General features: G+C 31.7%; 3 protein-coding genes across 3 annotated transcripts; 1 reads left to right on the top strand and 2 right to left on the bottom strand.

The window, feature by feature from the left end:
* Positions 1-405: 405 nt before the first annotated feature.
* On the bottom strand, positions 406-1263 carry LOC139093658 (protein C10). Its single transcript, XM_070644434.1, has 2 exons — positions 1077-1263; positions 406-1015 (listed from the first exon to the last, which is right to left on the bottom strand). The coding sequence occupies exons 1-2, from the start codon at positions 1177-1179 to the stop codon at positions 780-782; spliced, it is 339 nt and encodes a 112-aa protein (XP_070500535.1). The 5' UTR covers positions 1180-1263; the 3' UTR covers positions 406-779.
* Positions 1264-1697: 434 nt separating this feature from the next.
* On the top strand, positions 1698-4069 carry Faf2 (Fas-associated factor 2). The gene is made up of 3 exons (XM_070644324.1): positions 1698-2033; positions 2187-3279; positions 3527-4069. Exons 1-3 carry the CDS (start codon positions 1933-1935, stop codon positions 3755-3757), a joined length of 1425 nt encoding a protein of 474 aa, XP_070500425.1. The 5' UTR covers positions 1698-1932; the 3' UTR covers positions 3758-4069.
* A 560-nt stretch (positions 4070-4629) lies between these two features.
* On the bottom strand, positions 4630-8614 carry muc (dihydrolipoamide S-acetyltransferase muc). Its single transcript, XM_070644384.1, has 5 exons — positions 8361-8614; positions 7866-8041; positions 6631-7408; positions 5340-5642; positions 4630-5278 (listed from the first exon to the last, which is right to left on the bottom strand). The coding sequence occupies exons 1-5, from the start codon at positions 8480-8482 to the stop codon at positions 5149-5151; spliced, it is 1509 nt and encodes a 502-aa protein (XP_070500485.1). The 5' UTR covers positions 8483-8614; the 3' UTR covers positions 4630-5148.
* Positions 8615-9150: the final 536 nt, after the last annotated feature.

Raw genomic sequence — 9150 nt, 5'->3', positions numbered from 1 at the left:
TGTTTTAATGGGTAAATAAGGAAATTCAGAACAACAACACATGGTTAACGGATGGCGGGAATTTGAAATTTCGACTTTTAAAATTCAAATCTCGCGCCTTATACACGTGATTAACGGTTTTTCACAAGGATAACACGCTTTTAAAATGGAACTAATTTTCATGAATTTACAGGAAGGAGTTCTTACAAGATACTTATAAAGCACATTTTAGGTAGACTTGATTTGTGTTCAGAAGGTTATGCAATATATTATGCATTAAAATGACAGTTGTAGACTAGTTTTAAAGGATCCAATTGGTTTCAGACATTCTCTACGATTCACAGTCAAAACAAATCCCATGCTGCACATAAACTCAGTAATCAAGAGCTCAATCACCCTCAAATCGACAAGGATAAACACCAGCTAGCTTTTTTAAGATAATAACTATATTTTGTCTCTTATATATTGCAAATTCTCATATCAAAAGTAAAATTTGATAAAAATCAATTCATTAATTGTACAATAATACTCATTTACGCTTAATAGTAAATTCTGTTGTGTTTTATAGTTTAAAGTCAGTCATGTTAGTCACGTATAGCAAAAATGATAAAAGTGGTGTGTTAGTTTAATGATTCGAATGTAATAATTGGTGTTATCGTATGATTAACTTAACTTAATATAATATCCTATAATATAAAGTACTTTTGTCTTTGATCATAATCCCGAATTGCACAACATTGTGGTCAGTACGGATGTCCTTGATGGTAGACATCAGATCTGAATTCAATTCCTTTTGTTGCTTAAATTAAAACATCTGGACTTGTTGAGTTCATTGGCGGTAAATAAGTTGTTCTAATTTGTTCTCTCAGTCTGGCAATTTCTGGATCTGAAGTTTCTAGTTCCCTGATTAACTGCTCAAATTGTATTAAGCCTTCACGTCCGGAAAATCCATAATTCGAGACAACATTCATTTGAATCTCCATGACAATTGGAAACACTTGTTGAAAGAATTTGATCGTTTCTTTTCCACTCAGTGCTGTTTAAAATGCATTATTAATTAGATTAAGTGAGGAAAATTGAAAAAACATTTTTCTTACATTTTGCTTCGCTAAGTTTTTTGCTGTTTTCTGGAAGTGCGATAGCTTTAAGAATGTCAATGAGGATCTTTCGTGCTGTCTCTAAATTCATGTTGTGCGCCATGTCTTTTGTGCCTTAGAAAAATCTTAATTAAAGTAGAAATTAGAAAATTGAGTAATTTTGATTTTAAACAAAAACAAACTTTGTTTTGCGTCACAAAAATTTTTTGAATTTTTGATGGCAGTTGATATTGATGTAAATATTATAGAAATTCAGTTAATTATGATTAATTTAATTAATTTTGACTGTTTAATTCAGTAATTAACAATTTAGCATAGTATTAATGACCTTGATTATCTTTAAATAATTATTTTATTAAACCTGATTAAACGGTTTTCAAAATTTCAAAATTTTCGCATCCCAACAATAAATGAGAAAAAAATTAGCAGAGAAGCCCGTCAAGTATGCCATGAAAATATTTTGATCTGTCAATTAGGTACCTAAATTAGATATTTTCTAAATTGTTTCTTTAATTTGAGTTGACATTCGTAGGTAGGATTCCGATAAACATTTCAGAAACTTTTAAACATCAGAAACTTTTACCTGTAAACAAACAAATGAAGAAACTTATAAAAGAAAGTTCAGAAACTTTGTAAAGGGAATTTTTATAAAATTAAACAATGAACCTTTAAAATAAATTAAAATTAGTAGTGTTTTAAGGCTCAATAACGCAGTCATAGCCATATAATAGAAACATAAATTCGGTGATTTCATCGTATGTTTATAAAATTATACCAAACACAACCCATTTCGTGAAATTAGAAAAATTATTACGAAAATAAGGGAAGGAACTGAATTATAGATTTTGTATCTAATATGAATGACGTAGAACTTTCTAATGAAGAGACCGAAAAAGTTCTTCAATTTCAAGAACTGACGGGAATCGATGATATCAACGTCGCTCGAGATATTTTAAGGTAAAAGCTAAATTTATGAAAATTAATGAAGCATAAAATAGAAATTTTGATGACATAGTAAATTTCTCTAGGTATTAATTCCGTGATGTCAGTTTATGTGTCCCATATGAATTATCACACATTAATATAATACATAATTTCTTTTATTTTTAGTCGTCATCACTGGAACTTGGAAATAGCCTTTCAAGAACGTGAAAAATTAAATGAAGGAGTTCCAAGCTTATTTTCCACACAAGAAACACGAGCTCCAGCTGTACTCAACGACCGCTTCTTACAACATATATTTATAAGCAATAATCGTAATAATAACAGTCCTAGCTCGGGTGGAATTTTCGGATTATTTAGTTATGTTATTAATTCACTTATCAATTGGTGCTATTCGACACTCTCATCGTTCATTCAGACACTGCTATCGGCTTTTACAGAACGTGAAAGAATTATAACAAATCCATTAGATGATGTCCTTAAATTTATACAAGATTACAATACAAAATATCCAGTTCATCCCGTTTTCTATCAAGGCACTTATGCTCAAGCATTAAACGATGCAAAACGTGAACTTAAATTCCTTCTCATCTATCTTCATTCCGAGTCATCATCTCCAACTGTGATGTCTGGTCAACAGAGAATCACTGAAACAATCAATTTCTGCCGAAATACATTGTCAAATGAAGATGTAATAAGTTACATCAATAGACATATGCTATTTTGGGGATGTGATATTTCATCACCTGAAGGTTATCGTGTATCACATTCTTTTAATGCACGTACTGGTCATTATCCATTAAGTGTCATAATTGCATTACGTGATAATAAAATGACAATTATGGGACGTTTAGAAGGTGATTGTACAGCCGAAGAATTTTTGGTGAGAATGCGTCGTGTTGTGACTGATAATGAGAGATGGTTGAATGCAGCTCGTCATGAAAGACTAGAAAGAAGTTTTACTCAAACGTTGAGAGCTCAACAGGATGTAGCTTATCAAGAAAGCTTAAAAGCTGATCGTGAAAAGGAAAGAAAGCGTCAAGAGGAACGGGAAGAGAAGCAAAGAATTGAAAAGGAAATTCAGGAAGCGCTAGCAACTGAAGAAAGATGTCGTGACTTAAAAGAACGGGTGAAATTGGAATTGGTACATTTAGTGCCTTCAGAACCGGCTGATAATGATCCTGATGCCATTAATATTGTCTTTAAACTGCCAAATGGAATGAGAATTAGTCGAAGGTTTCTTAAAAATAATTCATTAAATGTAAGTATCCTAATTTTTTGAATCGGTTAGTTTTAACGGATTTTCAATATTTCAAAATTCTTCCCTTTGAATTTAAATTTCAAAATGTCGTTAGTTTTCAAATTAAAGAAATCCGTTAAAAGTTCATTGATTTCTCAGTAATTTCATTATTAATCGTCTAAAGTGCATTGTAAATTATGCAACTAAAATGTCTAATAATAATTCTTGAATAGAGTCCAATATTAATATATTTTTATTCTATTTTTAGGACATTCACAACTTTATTTTCTGTCATCCCGATGCACCTGACAATTTTGTGCTGTCACAAAACTTTCCAAAACGTATTTTAGAATGTGGAAAAGTCTCAATGGAGGATCGCACTGGATACGAATCAACATCCGAAATAATCGAAACACTTACAAGCATTAATACACTTAGTATATCAGATACTGGTCTACAAAATCGCGAAGTTTTGTTCGTCAGTGATTTAGATGCTTAAAAACAAATCAATTGCAGCAGCTGCAAAACGACATTTGTGGGATTAAAAAAAAAGTTGTGTTAGATAAATCTTCAACCACATTCAATTTATGATCATCATCACCAGTTATAGCTTAGAGTTTAAATAGCAGAAAAAGGCGTAACAATTTTGTGTTTAATTCCATTAAATTTTGTTTCTTTTTTGGCGTTATATTTTTTTTGACAGAATTGTGACAGAATTTATAGTTTTGACTATACGTTTTATGTTTTCGTATTATAAAAGTTTCAAATTTCAATATATTTTGTTTTTTTCTAGTAGACAATTTAAATGCAGTCTTTGCTAATATGGTATAGAATCCTTCAAATTGTCTGCTAGAGCTTGAAATTATTATGAATTATAAACGACTAATTATTCTGTTTTTGGTGAATAATCAGTGATTATTTAATAAAGTTTATTGGAAATTTTTAATTGTGAATTTTAATTAATTAAACCCTTTGACTTTCAGGATGGTTGCAAAATATCAGATTTTTACCGGTTTTCAAAAATTTAAAAAATATGTGAGAAAATCATAACGACTTTCAAAAATTCAAATTGATCCTTAGACTAAAAATTCAAAAATTTCTTTGCCGTTAGATTTTTGAAAATAATCGTATTCTGCTGAAATCATGTCTTGTAAGTTTTTACTGCAACTTAGTCTTTTTAGCGATTTTCATCAATTTTGAGTATATTTTCTAGTAAGAATACTCAATTTATTGCAAGATTAAACTGATAAGATAGTAAAAAATCCTTGTATAACCATAAGCACCGATTGATTGTCATATACGATAAGGCACTTAAGCCTAGACTAAATAATCAACATTTTAAGAACATGAAACAAGAAAACAAGCATAAAATTGTATTTTCGATAAATGAATTTTTATTTCAAACTAATTTTCAGTTCTTCCTGAATTTTTACTTTTTTTGTGTATCCATTTAATATCATAAAACAATGAAACATGCTCTAAATATTTAAAAATGGGTAATTTTTTTTTTGTTTATTTATGACTTTGTAATTTGTTGACTCCGAGTACGGAGAAGATTCATATTTGCTGAGTACAATGCTTAATTCATATCATCAATTTGTTGTATCTTTTGCATACCAGCCGCAGCAGCATATTTACTCATTTCAGGAGGTCAAATATGACACCAAATTTTTTTATTTAATCAATACAAATAATAATAATAATTAATAATCAATTAATTTAACCGAAAACGAAAAAGGATGAATACCTAACGTGCATAACACAATATAAAATAATAAAACCATGAACTTTACAGCTCCTAAACACTTTTTATGAAGCTATATGTTCATCATTGCGATAAAATCATATATTATATTGTATGAAGCATGACAGTAGATCATATAAAAATGTTTACAATAACATTGTGGCAGGATCCTCCATGTGACTACGGAAGTATTGCAACCAGCGAGCTCCAACTGCTCCATCAACTGTTCTATGATCAGCACTTAATGTTACCGAAATGAACGTAGCTTCTTTGAATCTAGAAATTAATTACAGTCAGTCACATACAAAACTTAATTGACATTCAGCCAAACACTCACCCTTTCTCGGAATTCTCATCGATAACAAGACGTTTTTGACTTCCACCAATAGCTAAGATGCATGATTGTGGTGGATTAATGATTGCACTGAAATGAGTGACATCAAACATTCCAAGATTTGAGACGGTGAAAGTTCCACCTTGGAATTCTTGTGGCTGTAATTTTCCTTCACGTGCTTTTGCGGCGAGTGACTTGACATCATTTGAAATGTCTGTAACGCCTTTACGGTCAGCACCGAAAACGATTGGTGTAATAAGTCCATTGTCAGTTGAAACAGCGACTGAAACATCAACAGCATCGAATCTGTAAGAGTTGAAGGAAAGGGGATTAATGTTAAGTCATCAATTAATAATTTTGTGATGAATAGTTGTTGAAAAGTTCGGAACGATTTAGAAACAATTAAAAAGTAACAGTAACAGAAAATACATTATAAATAACGGTCAAAAAACATTTAAAAATTAACGGCCAAAAAATATTTAAAAAATAACCTTTGAACCGGTCCAAAATTTAAAAAAAAACCGTTAAAATTATTTTTAATCCAAGAGTTTACTTTAATCCAAGGGTTTAATTTTTAATCCTAACGGCCATTCTTAGATTAATTTAAACCCGAGCAGTTGATGTCACAATTAAGTCTTAATATTCCCATGAACCTTCATTAGTCCTCAGTCAACACAACAAGAAACACATAAAAAATTATTCCTCTACAAAATATTTGTTTACTGTAAATAGTTAATGATCAGCCGGCGTAATGCTCGTTCACTGTCCGCGTGGACACAGTTTTCACATATTTTTTTATATTAAATTGTCATTGAGGTATATTTTTGTGAACGTCGAGTGAGTAAACAACAGAAAATAACCCGAGAAATAATAAGATGAATTGGGCATGAGTTACACAGCGATTCAGAAACGTGCACACATTTTTACACGCTTTTCATTCTTATTTTTTTTTTTTATGGATGAACATCATCAACATCATCTTGGAAATTTGTATATCACTCGATATTTTGCTGTTTACGACATTCATTTGACTTTCATACGATCATTTTTATATTTAAAATTAAAGTGCTGTTATCTTCATCAACAAGAAAAATCCCTCATTTGACTTTCATCTGACATTACATGACGTTGCAGAAACTGCATCTTAATATAACTTTTAATTACAATCGTTCGTGAAGGAAAACAACAAAATTGTTGTTTGCAGACGGTTAACTCATAAATCGCTTACACACTTTTTTCCTCTCATTGCGGTCATTCACACATCACATGATAAGAGAGTAAACAAAAAACTTACTGTCTAATTTTGTCTCCCAACCATGCTGAATTAGCTTCAGGAACTTTTTTGCAAGCAATTGCAGCAGCCTTAATGATAAAGTCATTGATTGAAAGTTTCTTTCCGCTTTTTTCCAATGTCTTGTTGAAGCGAGCGCGCAATTGGAGAATCTTGTCAACGTTGCAGTCTACAGTGAGATAATAGTGAGGAATTGTAACCTTTGACTCTAACAAACGTTTTGCGATAACTCCTCGAATGTTTGAGACTGGAATATCGACGAATGCAGCACCAGCTGGAATAACTGGCGTTTGACGTGCTGCTGGGCTGCCTGCTTGTGCTTGAGTTGGAGCACTAGCTGATAATCCGGCGAGATCTTTTGTTGTTAATGATCCAAAGAGTCCACTGCCTTTACCGTCCAAGCGAATTTGTTGTTTTTCAGCGAGTCTCTTAGCCATTGGACTTGCAAAGACACGATCTCCATATCGTTGTTCGACGGCTGTTTGTGGTGCTGCTTGAACTGGTTGTGGTGGTGGTGGTGGTGCAGCAACTGGTGTTGGTGGTGGAGGTGGTGGAGCTGCAGCTTGAGCTGGTTTTGGTTTTGGTGCAGCTGCAACGGCATCGTCTTTAAAGTCTTTGAATGCTGCAATATCTCCTTCAGATGAGACGATAATGCAGACTAATTTTCCAATTGGAATATCCTTAGATCCAGCTGGATATAAGATCTTTGCTAAATATCCTTCTTCGGGTGTCTCAAATCCCATTGTTGCCTTGTCAGTTTCAATTTCAGCCAATAAATCACCTAAAAAGAAGTCATTAATTAATTTCTCTCTAATCAGTAAGTTGATGTGATTGAACTAGGTCAGTATGTACTTCATTTGTTTTGGTTTAAAGTGGTTATAAGATCGAAAAGTCATGGTCGCTTATGTCTATTTTTAAACATTGCTTGACATGAAAAGATCCATTTTAATCCCAAAATAAACTTGCAATTTATGGAATCAAAACAAGAGTCAATGTTCTGTACCGATCAAATTTATATGACCTTTATCATACAAGTTTGACCTTGAACAATGTTTTCTTCATGGAAAATTCGGGAATGTTGTTGTTTTTGAGATGTTTCTATGGTATTTAGGCAGAGAAAGTAATTTGCTTAATTCATAAACCAGTTTAATTACTTTTTAAGCATATCAAGGTCAAAAATCTGCTTAAACAACATACATACACTTTTATAAGACCGGAAATAGTACACAAGACATTACCTTCGCTGAGTTTATCTCCTTCCTTCTTTTCCCAGCTAACAATTGTACCAGTTTCCATGGTAGGACTGAGGGCTGGCAATAAGACCTTTATGTGATCGGGTACATCGGCATAAGAGCGGTAAAATGCAACTTTCCATGGTTGTTGGAGGAGTTTGCTGTTTGGTTGCGAAACGCTTCTACAATGTAAATGTGAATAAAAATAAGAAAGGGAAATCGTATGAGAATCTATTAGAAATTCGATGAACTAGCAGAAATAAGGAGACTATATATATAAAGAGTAAATATCAACATATTTCGTGTGCAGTTGAAAATAATATAATAAAATTGCGAGAAAGAGATGGAAAGAATTAGATTGTGATATAATCATTTTCAATTGAAAAAGTGGAAAATACCAAATTTTCGGATATCTCTTCTGTTTCTATGCAAATAACTGGATTAGGTATTAATAATCCAATTCATATCTAATCATTATATAATTAATTGATTGATAATTACCTTATATTATTGAATTTTTGGAAACATTGAGTTGACAAACAGCGGACTGCATTTAATTTGTTAATTCTGCGGACCGAACTTTGCAACAATCGCTCATTTCGTACTACAATCGTTCGTAACATGTTGCTCGATGAGGTATTTAGTATATGAATTTAAGTTTCCAATGAATTAATTTAAAAAACTGATTTTTTTCCACTCACGAATGAAAAATTCAGAAAAGGAGATATCGGACTGACTGACAACCTCTGTTGAGATTCTTGCTTTCTTGCTGTTATTCAGCATTATTTGAATTTTTCAGCGCCGTTATTTTAAATTATGAATGAATCTATCTAGCTACCTTTTGCTTTTATTCACGCAGTTATGTTAAATGATATATTGGATTGAAATTGTCAGAATATGCATTGGTTGCTTATTCGTTTGAGAAAACTTGAATTTAAATTTGTTGATGTTGATACAATTCAAATTCAAAATAAACGTTATTTAAAACCGATTGAAAATGCATTTGAATTTTTAACCAAATTGAAGTTCGCGGCCAAATGTGATGAAAATTCAAATTATTTTCCGTTAAAAACTCATTTTTTAGCAGCCAATAATCATCATCAACAATCGTATACATGTCCATAAAATTCAAAAGCTTTTGATGTCATTGAAGAGTTCGAATAATAGACAAGAACCAATTCTCAGAAACAGAATTAATTGCGAACATGACTAGAAATAATCGTAATGTACATTACCATAAACTGCTATATATTCATCACCATTCAGATGTATCTCATTAACCGAAACCTAA

Source organism: Chironomus tepperi, unplaced genomic scaffold (assembly GCF_022539635.2).
Source record: "Chironomus tepperi strain 1889 unplaced genomic scaffold, CSIRO-AGI_Ctep_v1 contig_337, whole genome shotgun sequence".
Taxonomy (NCBI): domain Eukaryota; kingdom Metazoa; phylum Arthropoda; class Insecta; order Diptera; family Chironomidae; genus Chironomus; species Chironomus tepperi.
This window is presented reverse-complemented; position numbering and strand designations above follow the sequence as displayed.

Coding starts and splice junctions, on each gene's coding strand:
- muc (XM_070644384.1), bottom strand. CDS start 8,482: ATGTTACGAACGATTGTAGTACGAAATGAGCGATTGTTGCAAAGTTCG. Junction 7,409..7,865: donor AGGAGATAAACTCAGCGAAG/GTAATGTCTTGT, acceptor ACTTCTTTTTAG/GTGATTTATTGGCTGAAATT. Junction 5,279..5,339: donor GATGAGAATTCCGAGAAAGG/GTGAGTGTTTGG, acceptor ATTAATTTCTAG/ATTCAAAGAAGCTACGTTCA.
- LOC139093658 (XM_070644434.1), bottom strand. CDS start 1,179: ATGGCGCACAACATGAATTTAGAGACAGCACGAAAGATCCTCATTGAC. Junction 1,016..1,076: donor AAAACTTAGCGAAGCAAAAT/GTAAGAAAAATG, acceptor CATTTTAAACAG/CACTGAGTGGAAAAGAAACG.
- Faf2 (XM_070644324.1), top strand. CDS start 1,933: ATGAATGACGTAGAACTTTCTAATGAAGAGACCGAAAAAGTTCTTCAA. Junction 2,034..2,186: donor GTCGCTCGAGATATTTTAAG/GTAAAAGCTAAA, acceptor TTTTATTTTTAG/TCGTCATCACTGGAACTTGG. Junction 3,280..3,526: donor TTAAAAATAATTCATTAAAT/GTAAGTATCCTA, acceptor TTCTATTTTTAG/GACATTCACAACTTTATTTT.